The sequence below is a fragment of the Triturus cristatus genome, chromosome 6, assembly GCF_964204655.1.
Source record: "Triturus cristatus chromosome 6, aTriCri1.1, whole genome shotgun sequence".
Taxonomy (NCBI): domain Eukaryota; kingdom Metazoa; phylum Chordata; class Amphibia; order Caudata; family Salamandridae; genus Triturus; species Triturus cristatus.
In genome coordinates this window covers 268,879,090-268,898,006 of record NC_140589.1, presented here as the reverse complement: position 1 = coordinate 268,898,006, position 18,917 = coordinate 268,879,090, and the positions used below count along the sequence as shown (strand labels likewise).

Sequence of the window (18,917 nt, the reverse complement as noted above, 5' to 3'; positions counted from 1 at the left end):
TCCGGTGTTCATTGTCAATTTCCTGATGCCTGTAACCTGCCTTGCTCCGTAACAGGGTTTCCTTTGCGTTTCCTGGAGTAATACATCTCTGTTATTTGCAGGTTCAGACGCTCAAAAACAGGATGTTTGAGGAGTGCGGGTCAGCTGTCGTCGCGCTCCGAAAGAGGAAGAGAGGACACTAGCAAAGGACTATGTGGGACACTCTCATCATGGATTGGACGTTGATACTCCCTGTTGATTGGTTGTTACCATGTTGTTTTTAGACTACTCTTTCCCTGTGGTTCATGGGAAATGTAGTCTTTTGTTTACCTTCATGCTGCTGTGGAATAAAGTGAAGGAAGAAGGCATAATCCTCGCCTCCGAGTCCTTAATAGAATTGAAACTTTCCGTTACGTGAGCTAGGAAAATTTTCATTCTTTTTTGGCTTCCAAAATTTCAGCTAGTATAGAAGAAAGATCATGTTTTCCAATCTGCTCTCTGATTCAGGTGATAATATAGGCATGAAAATCAATAGGAGAGAGAGGAAAAATCAAAATGGGGGGAGCTAGTTCATTTCCCCTATATGCATTACTATAATCAGTAAGAACTGGCTCACACCTTGAAGTCTTACGTTTATGTTTGTGGAAAACCAGTAGGCTTTTTATGAAGACTCTCACCCACCAACCTAGTTGGTGGCATGCTTCATCATGGGGTCCCACCCAAAGTGCTGAGTGCACCTTGGGTGTGCTACGATGCTTGGACTACAGCGGAGCAGGTTTTTTTTGTGTGGTATGGTGCAGTGAAAGTGATATTAAAACTACCTATATGGTCCCTTTTATAAGTAAGATTTTAATGATGGGCCCTATGACAGGGTTAAAATAGAAACGTGCGGATATGTGTAGAGTTTATTATTGTGACTCTAATATCCTGGAGTTAGGTCTGCATGTTTCAGCCAGTCTCTAAAATATGCTGGCTTTCTTCAGGACCTGTGCAGTGAGGTGTTTGGAAAACTGTGTATTTGTCAGTTTGAGTCTTCCTGGCCAAGTTTGTAAAAAAGTGTCGCACGCGCTAAGGTGCGATTGAAAAAAAGGAGGGGGGTTAGTTATGTCCTAGTTATGCCGTAGAAACCTGTAAAGGAAAAGACAGGGAAAAAAAGACAAGACGCAAATTCATAAACATATACATATGGTTACTTGAACATGAGAAATTCATGCACTCGTGTGCCACACACAGTGTCATACTCAATCATTCATCGATCTATGCGGTGGTGACAGTATATTTCACCCACGCGTGCATCGCATTTATTAACGGGATTTGTATACGCTGCAGTGATAATGTCGGCTGCGGCTAGATTGCGGTGGGTTTGGTGTTTGAGAAGAGATGCTTACTATGGTAAATTCGCCATGTACAGCATGAATCCCGCAAGCGGGCAGAGCTTGTAGTCACATGCTGAAATATGAAAAAAAGGCAAGTGACAGATTACAGAAGAGGATCTGGTGCTAAGGAGGCCCTTTGTGCTGATCCAGAATTTGAGCCCGGGAGCTCCACTTACTTCGTCAAGGTGCACTTATGGAAAAAAGTGATGATGGATTAAGCACAAACTGCAGCCAAATATCAAGATAAGGGTTCAGCACTAGGGCTGTGGAACACCCAGCACTTAAGGTGCTAAAGCCAGACACATTGGTGTTGCCAATGCTTGATATTTATGTTGATGTACTATGTTTATACAATTGTTTGTTCATTTGACCGATCTCTTAGTTTGGATACTGGCAGAAGGCCATTCATGAATTACCATCTCAACAATGGTTGTGAAGACAAACAATTAGATCTTTGAACATAGATAACACACCTATGTTCATATATTCATATATATATATCAATCAATAACTTTATTCGATCTAAATAAAACATAGATCATAAAAGTACAGTACAATGTTAGTCATCTGTTTCCAAAAAAGTGTCAGTGCATAATACAACGTTAATAACATGGTTGCAAGGGTCATGGGCATGGACATAGATCATAAAAGTACAATAAAATATTTGTCATCTGTTTCAAAAAGTCAGTGCATAGTGCAAAATTAATAACAGGATTACAAAAACCTCATTTGTATCTATATATATATTTCTATTAAAAAGAGACTTTAATGTGGATGAGATAATTAATGGCCAGATGTACTAAGGCCAAAGGCCTTTTGCATTTCTTAACGGGCCAAATTGTAATTTTGGCCTATTAAGTAATGCAAACCAGCCTTCTACGTACAAAAGCCTATAGGGAATCGCAAAATGAGATTTCTACCAAGTAGAAATTGATTTTTGCAATTCTCTAAATAGGAAATCGCAAATAAGGATTTCCTATTTGCGATTTCTTAGCACATGCACAAAGCATTTCCTAAATGGGAAATCTAATTATCATTGACTCAAAATCGATGGTAACCACGTGCAATTAAAAAAAAAAAAGCACCACAAGATGCGTTTTTTTTTTAAAGTGCATTGGAGCCCACACATGCCCCTAGGGCATATGTGTGCTCTACATGTGCACCACTAGTTCTGGGGTGCATTGCGAGGGGCCTTATGCCCATAGCCATCCTTGGTTTAGCATTTCCTAAATAGCGATTTCCTGATTGGAAAGCACTTTTTAAGGAATGCAAATCCGGCCCATGAGATTTCCTAACTGTGATTTCATAAAAGCGATTCCTACTCTCTAGGAATCGCTATTAGAAATCGGTAATTTCATACACATCATTTTGCATTTACTAAATAGCGATTCCTATGTAATCGCTATTTAGGAAATTCAAAATAGCATTTTCATACATCTGGCCCAATATGCTGCACTTTGATAAGCCAAAGATTGAAAAAACTGTCACTATCACCAGTGTGTAAACTGTAAATTAAAAAAAAACACTTGGATACAATTGTCTGTTGTGCCATTTTTGGAAACATGTATTAAAAGCTTTATATTTTCTGTGATTTTTTTCGTATCACCAAGAGATCAGTAAAATGAAATACTGTTTATTTTTCAAAATGGAGGCACATAGTATGGATGACGGAGCTAGATAGATGCATGCTGGTGGAAACGGAGGTTTTTGTAACTAGGGGAAGCCCAAAAAAATGGGATCGTAAGTGGGAAAAATGGAACAAATATCGAGGGGAGCCTGTAGTATCCCCTATGGTGGAATTGGAACTGCGTCAACAAAAAGAAAGAGCAGTTTGTATGTAATGTATAATTTGTTTAATGATTCGTTAGATACGAAAGTGGTGTCAGACAAGAAAATGTTGTCAGTCTACAATGTATAATGATGTTGTTAAACCAATAAACAAATAAAAAAAAAAAACGGAGGCACATAAGTAGAACTATTTTATACATACAGGTGTTCAGTTTGCACAGACTATAATACAATTATTTCTGTAACATAAAGATCCACAGTATGGGAATAAAGTCTCACCCTTCAGGAAGGCTGTCCAGTTCTGGTGGCCGGGTATCTTTAGGACTATGTTTGGTGAAGATCTCGAGAGCAAGGTCTTCATAATGCTGCCTCTGTTCAGAGCTTAGTGTCTCCAGAGATTCAAGCTTAATAAATGCTTTAGAGCATGTTCCAAATGCTCGGTTTGCACAGGAGCAGAGCCCTAACAGGGAATATATTTCAACTGCAGGTATAATGTCTTCATAATCTCTCAAATGGAGGCCTTCAATTTACAAATAAAAAATGAAAGGTATATTAAACATGGCCAAGGTAAAATACAATACTGGAATTTACTTCATAGGTTATATAAGCAAACAAAAGAAAATAGAGACGTGTTTTAGGATTAGTAAACATGTTACATATAGGTATATCTTTTGCAGCTCTTTAAAATAGATTTTGGTGTTAGGCTAGAGAATATGGAATGTTTACTCTTTAGTGAATCCTGTATCGATTATCCTTCCCTCCATCAGTCCTATGTAAAGGACATCCTTGTAATGGATGGCACGGAGAAATAGTCTTCTACCTTCAGTAGCAATCCTTCTAGTGGACATTCTTACCTACCTGCAGGCTCCTCTCCTCTTGAATCTCCTCCAGGCGCAGAGTGAGTCCATAAACATGAAATAACGCTCCTGCAGTGATAGATGGTGCCTTGGCATTGGGAACCACCCTGCATATTACATCATAGAGTTGCATAAGGTACCTCTACTCTGGTGCACTGACCTCAGTTTCCTGGCTTTTTTACCACGCGCTCCGAAGCAGAGATGAGCCTGATAAAAGCTGACATGAATTGTAGCTATCAACAATAACTTGAGAGCTTATTAAAAATTGCATAACAACTCCTCGGAATGGGGTGTCAGAGAGGAATCTGCAGGTATATAAGAGTATCCACCAAAAATATCATTACCAAAGCTAAGTAACTTTTCCTTTTGTTGAATACTTCTATCTGCAGGTTCCTCCCCTCTGTATCAATAACCAAATGTCTGGTAAAGGTACGGATGGCAGTCCACAATGCAAACCCGGCAGCTATCCAGAACAGAAACACCCCTGGACAATGCCAAAGAAGAGCGGCTGTGGTGGAATAGGCCTGATATCCTGGAGAGACTCTTTTCTGGTAAAGATGTAGCACTTTTGATGCACTGCATGTTCCAGTAGGAAATGGTCCACTTCTGAATCACCTCGCCATTTTTGGGAACCAATATAGCAAAACAAAAGCTGATCATCAATCTGGTACTTTAGGGTCCTTTCAATGTAAAAACTGAGGGCCCAGCAAGGAGCCAGGAAGTGCTGTCTGTCCTCCCCTTAAGTGCGATGAGGAGGTAGGTAGAATGTCAACAGAGTAAGGCACTGACCCAGGTGAAATGGCGTGACTACCTTTGTAGGAAAGAAGCCTTGGTTCTATAAATCAGTTTGTCCTAAAAAATGTGATAAAAGAATGAACAGGTAAAGGCTGCAGTTCACTAATGCACACAACTGAGGCAATAGCAACCAAGAACAACGTTTTTAAGGTAAGCAGCTGCAAACTGTGCACAGACTCAAAAGGAAAACCCATTAAGAATGTGAGCGCCAGGTTAAAATCACACTGAGACATTACGAAGAGAGAAGGGGGAACAAGTGGGTCAACTGCTTCAGACAATACAAGACACTTAAACAACACCTGATTTGGTAAACAAAGAAAAGGGAAAAGACCAACAAAAAACCTTAATGGCCCCAGCAAATCTTTGCTGGGCCAAGGAAAGTGCAACACATCAGATAAACGTGCCTTAAGCGTGTTAAATATTGACTTGGTGCAACAAGAAGCAAAACAAGACAAACGTCTAGAATAATGTAACATGTATTGTGTTGGCTCTTTTAATAAAAATTGTTGAACTGCTCGTAAAATTAAAAAGAAACTAATTCCTATGCTCACTGGCATTTTGACCTCGCGGTGCCCGCCTGTAAGAGCGGACCCGCCCATGTTGAGGTCACCGGTCTAGTTGTTAGCCCCATAACCATAAGTACAGCACGCTGGCGTGGCCGCGGAGCGTGTTTTGAGGTGACTGATGTGTTAAGCGCTACGTGAAACGAGAGCGTGAGACCCTTTTTTGCTGCTGCTATTGCACTTTTTGCACTTTTAAGTAACTCTGTTTTTAAAAATTGTATTGTGTTGGCTCTTTTAATAAAAATTGTTGAACTGCTCGTAAAATTCAAAAGAATCTAATTCCTGTGCTCACCAGCATTTTGACCTCGCGGTGCCCGCCTGTTGGAGCGGACCCACCCACGTTGAGGTCACCGGTCTAGTTGTTAGCCCCACACCCATAAATACAGCACGCAGGCGTGGCCGCACAGCGGAGGCGCGCCGCTGAAGGCAGAAGGTATGTCTATGCAAGAGAACAGCTGCTTGAGTTGGGGGTAGTAGGAGGCAGGAGAGGCAGGGTTAGACTAGATGTGACTGCAGGGCTGAAATCTGATTTTATAAAAAGAGATGGCCTGTGGTGTGGGTTGCTTAATGTTAGGTCTCTACCAAAGCACCATCTGGATATTCAATTACTGGTGGAAATGCACAAACTGGATGTGTTGTTTATGACTGAAACATGGACACATCCTAGTTCAGACCTGGAGCTGGGTATGGCTTGTCCATCTGGATATAAAGTCCTCCATAAACCTCGTTTGGGTGGTCGAGGAGGTGGGGTTGGGATTATCTTTAAAGATAATTGGGACTTTCTACCTCTTGATTTTGAGGAACTGGAGGGGATAGAACTTTTGGGATCCTCAATAAAAGAGCCCAAGGGACAACTTCTGACTGGTCTAGTCAGTTACAGACCCCCTGGAACAGCCAGTCCCCTCTTTCAACAAGGATTTATTGAAGTCCTGAGTAATCTGGCATTGTCCCACTCCAGACTGCTTGTTGTAGGAGATTTTAACCTATTGCCGAATGGGATACTAGATTCAGGATATCACAATATTATTCAAGCTTGTGAAATTCTTAACCTACAACAGTGGGTTACGGAATCCACCCACAGGGGGACACACACACTGGACCTAGTGTTCTCTAATGAACAAATAATGGGACCAATTGAGGCCTTACCAGTGTGTTGGTCGGACCATCATCTGATAATTTTCCAGTTGTACAATCTTGGATTAAATCATTCAAATTATAAGATTGACCGAAAATTCCAAAGTAGAGACTGGAAGGGCCCTCTAAAGAAGGCAAAGGTTCTCCCGGTGTTTGTATCCACTGAGAAGTACGACACTAATAAGACAGTGGAGGAGAATTATGCAATTTACTGCAATAATATTACCACTGGGCTAGATCAAATCGCCCCATTAAAAAATCATAAAAAACTTGGCAGACCGTCAGCCCCATGGTTTAATGAAAAACATAGAACCTTGAAACTTGGCTGTAAGCGAGCATAAAGGAAATGGCGTAGAGCCTATACTGAGAAGGATAAAATCTCCTGGAGGATAGCCATAGTGGAGTATAGGAATGAAATTGTGATAGCTAAAACAGAGTTTTTTGCTAATTCTATCCTGAAGGCACAAAACAGTACTAAGGATGTATTCAGGACTGTAGACGCTCTGATTAACCCAGAGTGCGCAAAGAACGAGATTGTGCCCAGTCAGGCACTGTGTGATAGACTGGCAATCTTCTTTGAGGACAAGATAAGTAACATTGTTAATGGCCTAAATTCAGGATATATGCCCAAGGAATCACACTCAGTGAGTCAGGTTGAGAGGGGGAAATTATACTCCCTGGATCATTTTGACATGCTTTCTTTAGGGGATTTTGAAAAAATGGCCATGGGAGTATCCTCTGGATCTCCTTTGGATCCATTGCCACATAAAATCTGGAAGGGGCTGGCTCCGGAATTATTTCCGGCACTATGGCATATTTGTAATCAATCCCTGATGAATGGCACTGTGCCGGCCTGCTGGAAGCAGGAGTCGGTGACACCTTTGTTGAAAAAGGCGACACTCGACCCAGCGTGTCTGAAGAACTATAGACCGATCTCCTTCTTACCTTATCCAATAAAAATTCTGGCGCAAGTGGTTAGTAAAACACTCTCCCAGTTTTTAGAAAGAAATAACATCTTGGATAGGGTACAATTTGGCTTTCGCCCTGGCCATGGGACAGAGACTGCTCTGGTGACCGTTATGGACGTTCTGCGAATGCGAGCAGACAGGGGACAGTCGGCCATTTTGTTTCTTCTTGACCTGTCTGCCGCGTTCAATACGTAAACCATGGGATTCTTCTGTCCAGGCTTGAAGAGGTGGGAGTGACAGGCACTGCCCTTAAGTAGTTTTATTCTTATCTATCCAACAGACAACAAGCAATAGCCCTTCCTCCTTTTCGCTCTAAGTTTTCTAATATACTGCATGGTGTCCCACAGGGATCGGCAATAAGCCCTATCCGTTTTTAATATTTACATGAGTCCCTTACCTGCAATTATAAGATCTCATAATGTCAACTTATTTAATTATGCAGATGATACCCAGCTTATCCTGTCCTTAGAAGGTGAGCAATCAGTTTCTTTAATAGATTTTCATGCTTGTCTGCAGGATATAGCGACTTGGCTTAGGGAGAATTCCCTTCAATTTAATTGTGAGAAAACAGAGATCTTATATTGCGCAGCGGGAAGAATTCCCCCTACATTTCCATCTAACTTCTGGCCAACTGCTGCTAGTGCCCCATTGGCTCCCAGTAACGCTGTGCGTAATCTGGGAGTCATGTTTGATAACAAATTCACATTAGAGAAACATATCAACAAGACAGTTGGGAGTTGTTTCAGTCTGATTAGGGCTTTTCGAAAAATGTTTCGGATGTTTTCATTGGAGGCCAGGACACTGATAGTTCGGAGTACTATCCTCGGCAGATTGGACTACTGCAATGCTCTGCTTTTGGATTCTCCGCGGTATCTGATTGAGAGATTGCAGAGAATACAGACCATGGCCACAAAGACAGTACTGGGACGATCACGTCGTTCCTCTGCCTCTTTGGCACTCTCTGATTTACATTGGCTGCCAGTCTTGCAGAGAATACAATTTGAGGCTTTATGCATTTTGTTTAAGGCCGAACATGGATATGGACCTAAATCCCTGCAGGAAAAATGTATTTGGTATGCTCCCCCTCAGATGCTTCGTTCGTCTTCGGCAAACTTGGTGAGGGTGCATAGAGTTAAGAAAGTTAAATCAGGAGGCCGGGCTTTCTGTACGGCAGCCCCCGCCTCTGGAATAAACTTCCATTGGATATTCGACAGATAGATAACATTCTGCAGTTCAGAAAAAGGATAAAAACCTGGCTCTATCCCTGGGCCTGCTCTCTAGTTCCCTGCTAATTCCGCCTGGCAGGGGCCATAGTTCTTTCTACATTCAGTTAACATCTTAACATAGCGCCAGGTTATCCGTAGGGTGTCAGCTGCGCTTTATAAGCAACTGTAATAATAATAATAAACAGATTTTGGGCTGACAAAATCACAGGCACCACATCAGTAGGAAGATCAAAAGAAGTCAGATTGCCCTGCTCAATATCCAGGCATTGGGGGGAGGGGGATACTCTGGAATTTTGGATGCTGTACCTGCCCTGCTCAATGAGAGAGGAGAGGATGTCCCTAAGTGGAAGCGGAAGGGAAGGAGTCGATCCAGGTATCAGACCCTCCACAGCTAAGCTGTCACAACCAAGATCATCTGCACTTGGCAGCTTACTCAGAACCCGAGGAATCAGTGAGGTGTGGGAAACAAGGTAGAGGAGATGGAAGTCCCACCTCATACTGAAATGGTCACTGTAGGAGAGTAGGTTCTGCTTCACATGTTTACCTCCACTTTTTGCTGGTGTTTCACTGTTTTTCGACTTTAGTCTGGCTGGGACCCTGTTATTCAGGGCCCCAGCCTAGCTGCTTTCTCTCTAAAATGATTCCATCTACTTTAGGTACATTACAGATTGGATCTGAGGTGCTCTTATAAGTCCCTAGTATATGGTATACTATGTACCCAGGGCATAGGTACCCCAGTGGCCTACCAGGGGCTGAAGCATGTATTATGCCACCCGTGGAATGCCACCCCAAATGACACCACATTCTGCTACTGCAGCCTGGGTAAGGTGGTGCATGCACCCCTTACTGAGATATAGGTTCACTATATCTCACCATTTACTGCACATACAAACCTATCAGTCACCCCTATGGCAGGCCTTATCAATCCTGAAGGCAGGGTGCTTGGTTATATGTGAGGGGGTCCCCAGGCATGAGCTGAGCCCCTCTGCGGCCTTCGGAATCTCTTCTCCGGGGTTGTCAGTAGTGCAGCCTGACCATATACTCTTAAGTGCATTATAACCGAACGGTAAATGCTAACTTTGGACTGGCTGCACGGAAACATGTCGTGTTTGGTGTCAAACACCTTGGATTCATACCGCCACACCAGTAACTGGTGTGGGCGTATGATCCCACCGTTCTAGAGGGAGAGACATGGCAGCACTGGTATACCCGGTAGACACTTAATAGAGCCCTGGAATCACAAAATGGATGCTGCAGCCACAGACACAAGTCTGGCCTCCAACTGCTGACCGAAACTCCGGCAGGGGAGGCCTGGACAATAGGTTTCCTGTCACAGGGAGGTGTAACCACCTCCCAGACAGGATTATGTGTATTGGGGCTGGGTGGGAGCACTCTCTGAGTGCTTTGAAGTCCTGCACTGGGGGCACATTTGGTGTCCCTGTGCATAGTCCAGCTCAGACCGGTTCAGGGGCTTCCAGTCCCTGCTCTGGCGCGAAACTGGACAAAGGAAATGGGTGTAGCCACCCCTCTTTCCAAACCCTCCCATAGGTGGGTCCCCAGAGCTAGTCCAACCCCTTCCTTAGGTATAAGTAAGGAGCCTCTGTAACCAGAACTTTAGATTACCCTGGACGAAATTCTGATGCTGAATCCTGGACCTTAGATGCTCTGCTCAAGACCAGAGGACTGAAAAAATCTCCCTTGGGGTCAAGGAGTGACTCCCCTGCTTGGCAGGCACCAACGAAGCAATTTGCCGGTCTGTATTTCCAAAGCTCCCGCCGAACTCCGAAGTATTTGCAGCCCAGGAAGAAGATTTCCAGACATCCCAGAGGCCGACCAGAGTCCCCAGAAAAGCTGAGACCCGCAGCCCTCGTGAGTAGCGTGGAACCGGAACTCCTGGTCACCGTGCACTTTTGCAAGTGCATTGACTTCTCGACGTCTCTTCTCGTGTTTGGGCTAACTTGTAGCCCCCACCTCGAGCACTGAATCCACTGAAGATTGTCGGCCTGGTCATTCCGAGTGACCCGTGGGCTGCCATTTTGTGTTACGTCTTGAGGTCCCTTCATGATCCCTGGTCTGTTGACTGGTGTGTCCTTGAGGGGGTAACTTTGCATTTCCTTGGGCTTCCCTGGTTGCTCCAGACGTGCCCTGACTCCCAACCAAGTGGTGAGTCCTACAGACCTTGCTGGTCTGCACCAAAGCATCTTTCTCGTTTCTGCGTGGGTTGCTGTTGCCAAGGCTTGTTGTGTCCAATCCGGGCACCGACGCTGCAGCACTCGACATCCTTCGTGGGACAGCTCGAATCTAGCTCCTGGTCGTCCTCGACACCTCCTGGTCCTCGTGGCTGAAAAGTCAACCTTCACCTCTTTCACCTGAAATCACCCGACATCGGTGGGCACCTGCTCATTGCCTTCCTGGTCACTGGCTAGTGACCCAGACTCTGTCCCCTCTGCTTTCAGGTTCTTCTCATCTTCGATCCAGGCTTGGATCTCTTCGGACACTTCGCATCTTCACGGCAGCAGCACTTCTTCGCCAGCTCCCATTGAAATCGACAACGCGACCCGACACCAAAAGACACCTATGCACCCGGCTTCCCTGGGTTGAGGTAACACGAGTACTCCGGTGCTCCCATGGGTGCTAGCCCTAGAACTTCCTAAGTCCAAAAGGGTTTGGTCCTGACTCATTTCTAAGTGTCCCTAATCTTTAAAAATCTAACCGCGACTTTCCCCATAGAAGCTAACGGGAGTTTGCAGTTGTGTTCACACACTGCACACGGCCCCCATGGGTCCCCTGTGTCACTACCTTGGGTGGTTCCTTGGGGTCCCAGCAATTCTATAGGCTCTAGGCCTTGTGTCTAGTTAAGTCGTGGTTCTTATACCACTATTTTAGTATATGTTTTGGCTCGCCCCTAGGGCCTGACGTGTATTTGTGCTATTTTACTATGATTATTGAAGTGTAACTTATGTGTTTTGACCTCTAGTCTCATAAAGAGACTAGGAGGGTGTGTTTAGTAATAAATACATATATTTTATATATATACGTGGTGTGGATATCTTTCATTTAGTGACTCAAGAGATTATAGACTGGTAAAACAAGCTGCTTTACATTCCTTCAAGACTTAGCCTGAAGGCTGCTCTCCATAGCTACCACTAGCGACCTCTGACCCTGCCTACAGGTTAGGTCGCCCCCACGCCGCTGCTGCCTGCTCACCCTGGTCTCCTGCTGCCAGCTTACTTGGCCTGCCCGCTTGCTGCCTCTGCCTGCCCCCGGTCCCAGCCGCTGCTGAGCCGGTCACCTTCACCGCACTCTTCCCGCCGCTGCCTCCCTGCGGCCCGCCCCCCTGACAGCCCATTCGCCGCCCCGCTCCCGCCACTCAGCTGCTCCTCCCTCCCATCAGCACTCTTAAGGAGAACGCGTAGCAGCGTAGGAAGTGACCTCTGACCCTGCCTACAGGTTAGGTCGCCCCCACGCCGCTGCTCACCCTGGTCTCCTGCTGCTGTCTCCTGCTGCCAGCTGACATGGCCTGCCCGCTTGCTGCCTCTGCCTGCCCCCAGTCCCAGCCGCTGCTAAGCCGGTCACCTTTGCCGCACTCTTCCCGCCGCTGCCTCCCTGCGGCCCCGCCCCCCTGACAGCCCATTCGCCGCCCCGCTTCCGCCACCCAGCAGCTCCTCCCTCCCATCAACGCTCTTTGCAGACCACGAAGCAGCTGTGCAGCGGACGTGTGCAGCGGGCGTGCCGCTGGCACGCCAAAGGTGCGCCTAAGGCAAGCCCGTCTGCGCCCGTCCGCGCCTGGACCGCGCCCAGCACCAGAACCCCTGGACCCCGCAAACGCCGAGACACCAGAATCCACTAAGACACCAGCACTCTCCACGCACTCAACGTCGGCCAAAACCACACCTGCTTCTAGGCAGCCCCGAAACGGACCCACGGACCCTTCTCCTGCCGCACCTGCAGCTTCACCTGCGACAGAACCACCAAACCTCCAAGGACTGGACCCAACCACCTCTGCTGCATACTCCTCAACACCCGCTTCGCACGCAAACACGCCGTCGAGCTCTGGGATCTGCTCGACACCTCCGCCCCAGACGTGGCCTTCCTTACCGAGACCTGGTGGAACGACTCCTCGGCGTCCGACATCGCCATAGCCATCCCGGACGGCTACAAGATCACCCGCAGGGATCGCACCAACGGAATCGGAGGAGGAATAGCCATCGTCCACAAGTCCACCCTCAAGGTCGCCACCCATGCAGGCGACACCCTCAACACCGCCGAACACCTGCACTTCCGGATCCACACCGACCCCAACACCACCCTCAGAGGAACACTCATCTACAGACCCCCCGGATCCCGGGCTCAGTTCAGCGACTCCATCGCCGACCTCGCCAGCACCCACGCACTCGCCTCCATGGACTACATCCTCTTCGGGGACCTGAACTTCCACCTTGAGAACAACAACGATGCCAAATCCACCACCCTGATCGACACTCTTGGCCTCAGACAACTCGTCACCGCACCCACCCACGCCGCCGGCCACACGCTGGACCCAGTCTTCTCCACAGGCCCCAACGTCGCCTTCGACCACACCACCGAACTCCACTGGACCGACCACCGCTGCATCCATTTCACCTTCAAGAAACCAACCACGCACCACCGCACCAAACAGCTGCCTCGCCGCTGCTGGAGCAAAGTCACCGAAGACCAGCTGATCACCACCCTCGCCCAGAACCCACCCACCGACCCCAGCAACCCAGACGCCACAGCCCACAGCCTCAGACAGTGGATCGACGACTGCGCCAATACCCTCGCCCCGCTCAAGAAACCCCCCAACAGCCCAGCCAGCAAGAGAGCCACGTGGTTCACCAACGAGCTCAAGACCTCCAAACGCGCATGCCGGAAACTGGAGAAGATATAGCTCCACGAATGCACACCGGACAACCATGCAGCCCACAAGGACGCCACCCGCAGACATCCCCACCTCATCAGATTAGCCAAGAGATCCTCCTTCAAAGACCGCTTGGATAACAACGCACACAACAGCAAAGTGCTCTTCAGCATCGTAAAGGAACTCTCCAACCCCAGCGCCAACGCCATCCCGCCCTCACAAGAACTGTGCGATTCATTAGCCATCTTCTACCACCGCAAGATCGCTGACATCCACGACAGCTTCAGCACCACGACCGCCCCGACTACGCCAGACTCCACCTCCCCTGTGAAAACCACCAGCGCCAACCGCCTGACCTCCTGGTCCAACGTCGACGAGACACGCAAGGTCATGAACTCCATCCACTCAGGATCTCCGTCAGACCCATACCCACACCACGTATTCAACAAAGCAGACGCAGCCATCGCACCCCAACTACGGAAGGTCATCAACTCCATCCACTCAGGATCTCCGTCAGACCCGTGCCCACACCACGTATTCAACAAAGCAGACGCAGCCATCGCACCCCAACTACGGAAGCTCATCAACATCTCCTTCGAAACAGCGACGTTCACGGAAAGCTGGAAGCAGGCCGAAATCAACGCCCTCGTCAAGAAGCCCAAAGCAAACCCCAAGGACCTCAAGAACTTCCGGCCCATCTCCCTGCCCCCGCAAAGGTCATCGAGAAAATAGTCAACATACAATTGGCCCGCCACCTGGAAGACAACAACATCTTGGACCCATCCCAGTCCGGATTCAGACGCAACCACAGCACCGAGACAGCCCTCATCACCGCCACAGACGACATCAGGCGCCAACTAGACAACGGCGAAACATCAGCCCTCATCCTCCTGGACCTGTCAGCCGCCTTCGACACGGTCTGCCATCGCACTCTAAAGACACGCCTCCTAGAAGCCGGAATCCAAGAGAAGGCCCTTGACTGGACCACGTCCTTTCTCTCCGGCAGAACCCAGAGCGTCTGCCTCCCACCCTTCCGATCCGAAGCCACCGACATCTGCGGCGTCCCCCAAGGCTCATCCCTCAGCCCGACACTGTTCAACGTCTACATGGCCCCCCTCGCACAAGTGGCCCGCCATCACGACCTCAACATCATCTCCTATGCCGACGACACCCAGCACATCCTCTCCCTCACCAAGAACCCACACACCGCCAAAACCAACCTCCACGAGGGAATGAAAGCCGTCGCCGACTGGATGAGGAGCAGCCGTCGGAAGCTGAACTCAGACAGGATGGAAGTCCTCATCCTCGGACCCACCCCCTCAGCCTGGAACGACTCCTGGTGGCCAACCACACTGGGAACAGCACCAACACCCACCGACCATGCACGCAACCTAGGATTCATCCTCGACTCCTCCCTCTCCATGTCTAAACAGGTCAACGCCGTCTCCTCCTCCAACACCCTCCGCATGCTCCGCAGGATCTACAAGTGGATCCCGACTGAAACAAGAAGAACGGTGACACAGGCCCTCGTCAGCAGCAGACTGGACTACGGCAATGCACTCTACGCAGGAAATCAGCCAAACACCTACGACGACTACAACGCATCCAAAACGCCTCCGTCCGACTGATCGTCAACGTCCCCCGCCGCAGCCACATTACCCCCCACCTGAGAGACCTACACTGGCTCCCCGTCAACAAGAGGATCACCTACAAGCTCCTCACCAACGCACACAAAGCAGTCCACAACGCCGGACCAGCCTACCTGAACAGCAGACTCAGCTTCCACACCCCCACCCGCCAGCTCCACTCCGCCAGCCTCGCCCTCGCCACCGTCCCCCGCATCCGACGAACGACCTCCGGCGGCAGATCCTTCTACCTCGCCGCCAAGACCTGGAACACCCTCCCTACCCACATACGGCAGACCCAAGACCTACTCCCCTTCACAAGACTCCTCAAGACCTGGCTCTTCGAACAGTAGCAGCACCCCCCCTCTCCTCAGCACCTTGAGACCCTCACGGGTAAGTAGCGCGCTTTACAAATACTCTGATTGATTGATTGATTGATTGACTAAGATAACTTTCAATAAAGGTTGTCTTTAACCTATAACCAATAAGGGGTTGTTTGGACTGATTCAAGGTGCCCACTATAACTAGTGGACAGCATATATCAGGCCAACTTCTCACAGTCACCAAGGGATCTCTGCAGCAGGAACTGTAGAGTAAAGAAGCGAGACATTGTGTGTTCTTATGAATGCCAAAGATGTCCACGACGGGGCCTTCTCAATAGGGGGAAGAAGAACTGTACTACCTCCGGGTGAAGATACCACTCATGATCGGCTAGATGATGCTCACTGAGATTGTCTGCCTGCCCGTTCAGGTTCACAACCAGCCAGACGTTGTGAGCCTGAGCACAAAGCACAGCTTCAATGGTTCCAGTTATAGAGGATGCAAGCCCATGCCACCAACTCATCACAGTAATACTGTCCGTCAGGACCTGAACTGAATGACCGTGGATGGGAGACAAGAATGTGTTGAGTACCTGGAGATTGCCCCCAAAGCTCAAACAGGCTGATATGAAATTTCTGCTCCGCAGGAGACCACAGGTCTTTTATATCCAATGCATTGAGATGACCTCTCCAAACAAGGGGGAGATATTGGTCACTACTGCGGGCACTGATGGTGGAAGAAATCAGGGACTCCTGCTTGTGTATGTGGCCTTTCTCCAGCCACCACTGCAGATCTCAAGCTGCTTCTCTGGAAATATGAATGCTGTATATCAGGACTCCCAAGTGCTAGCTTCACTGGGAGTGAAGACACCAATAAAGCATGCAATATTGCAATTCCCAAGCTACAAAGATTTTCCACTAACCATCACTTTTCTGAAAACTTGAGGGGACGATATTAGCTCAAATGGTAGAACCATAAATTCATTGTAGAAGGAGCCCACCAAAAAAGAGGTATCTCCAATGAGACTGCAGGATTGGTACACCTCCAAGTCAAAATACACCTTCCAGTCTTCCAGCTCCTGAGCAAACTGGTGCAAGGGAAAGCATTTTGAACGTCTCCTTCTGAAGAATGGTATACCAAACACAAAGGTATAGAATGCTGTTGAGACCACAGTCATTCTTAGGAATAAGAAGGTAACAGGAGTAACACTGTGCCTGATTTTGTTCTCCAGGACCAATTCCATGTCCCTTTTGCTCACCAGAATGAGAAATTGCTGCTGCAGAATGGGAGTATTTGATCTGTGGCGACAGTGCAACAGAGAAAATTGGATGAGGCAAGTCCTGAATAGAAAGAGCATAATCCTGTCAGATAATCTATAAGACTCTGCTTCTAACATGATGGAATGCTAGCGCAGTACTTAATAGGCCACTCTATTCTTAAAGTGCTACGCAAACAAATTATGGACGGAATGCTGAATAAATCATACATTCACCCCCCGTCAAGAGATCTGGGTTAAATCCATTGTTCTTTTGCTCACCATGCCACCCCAGTTTAGCCCCAGCCATATGCAAATCAGTCTTGACCCTTTGCCTCATAGGAACAGTCCAGACCGAACTGCCAAGCCAGGCCTTCCCTGGACCGGAAACGAGCATCCTGGGACCGGTTTCTGGGTAGGATAAGTTACTTACCTGTAATCCTAGTTCTCTTCCAGGGGTATAGTCATCAAAGTCATAAGCACTGAATAGTTCCGCCCACGTGCGGGGACCCTGGAGCAATAACAAATAATATGCATATATCTACATATATGAAAAAAACAAAGTCCTGACTCCCCAAATACTCAGCAAGAAACCAGGAACAGACCACAGTGCATTCCTCAAGGTGACATTTTTATTGCAGATAAATTAAAGCAGCACCCATAGTGCACAGACAAGTGTCCAGCCTGATGCGTTTCGACCACGTTGCAGCGGTCTTGCATTGTAAATCCTTTACATTTGAAATAATAAAGAAACATGCAGCATGATATTTTCATGATACAGATAAAGAAAACTACTTTCAGTTTGCTTTGAAAAACACAACCTTTATTTTCAAAGGTAAAAAGGCAAGATCATAAAGGCAGATTAGCCTAGCGAGGCTGCATATAGAACAATTGGAAAAATTGGCGCCGTGCCTTTAAGACCTCCAGGAACCCATAGGCTCCCATCATGCACCACAGGTGACAGGTCAGTTCTTTTCGGCGTATAACAGTGTAAACACAGCATGGGTAACCGGCACATATATATATGGCCATGGTATTCGTCCTGGGAGGAGGGAGGGTTGCTTATGACTTTGATTAGTACACCCCTGGAACAGAACTAGGATTACAGGTAAGTAACTTATCCTTCTCTTCCAGGGGATACTCATCAATAGTCATAAGCACTGAAAAGAGTAGCAAGCCCATACCCTGCGGACCAATACCAGCATATCATAACCTATTTACAAAATATATATTACCCAAACAAATTTCTCAAGGATGCTTGTCCAAATTCAGCATCTGCTTGAGTGTCAGAATCAAGGCAGAAATGGCGGGCGAAAGTGTGAATCGAACGCCATGTGGTTGCTTTACAAATTTCTTGAATAGGTACATTTCTAGACATCGCTACCGTAGCGGCTTTTCCCCTTGTAGAATGAGCCCTCGGCTTGCCCGGGAGCTGTTTGTGTGCCAGCTGATAGGATAACATGATACATGACACTATCCATCTAGCAACGGACCTTTTAGAGGCAGGAAAACCAGAGTTCAATGGACCATAATTAACAAACAACCTGTCCGCCTTTTGTACACTCTTTTTAGATCTAGAGAGTGTAAAGCTCTCTCAGCAGGAGCGACAGAGATCGCAAAGAAAGTAGGAAGCGTGATTGATTGGTTGATGTGAAACTCCGAGACCACCTTAGGAAGGAACCTCGGAACCACTCTGTTCGCATGAAAAATGAGATAAGGCTCTGAAGAGCACACGGCTTGTATCTCGCTCACCCTGCGAGCAGATGTGGTTGCCACGAGAAAAGCAGTCTTCCATGAAAGATGTTGCAGGGAGGCTTTGTGGATAGGCTCGAATGGTGGACCCATTAACTTAGAGAGAACCAAATTAAGCTCCCAGGAAGGAGATGGAGACCTAACTGGTGGGTAGACCTTTTTGAGGCCCTCCAGGAAGTCCTTAACAACTGGCATCTGAAAGAAAGAAGCCTGAGAGGGGGACTTTCTATATGCTGTTATCGGTGCCAGGTGAACCTTTATGGAGGAATATTGCAAACCTGCTTTGGCCAAATACAGTAAGTATGGTAACAGTACCTGTTCCTGACCTCGAATAGGGTCATGACCCTCAGCAGTACACCACATGTAAAAACGCTTCCACTTAAAAGCGAAAGACTTTCT

The 18,917-nt window shown here is 47.5% G+C and overlaps 1 protein-coding gene across 1 annotated transcript in view; it reads right to left on the bottom strand.

The window, feature by feature from the left end:
• Positions 1 to 18,917, bottom strand: part of WDR35 (WD repeat domain 35) — a 515,604-nt gene that overhangs the window by 17,682 nt on the left and 479,005 nt on the right. Inside the window, exon 27 of the mRNA XM_085610631.1 lies at positions 3,423 to 3,663. Coding sequence (XP_085466757.1) covers positions 3,423 to 3,663 — 241 coding nt within the window. The remainder of the gene's footprint in view (positions 1 to 3,422; positions 3,664 to 18,917) is intronic.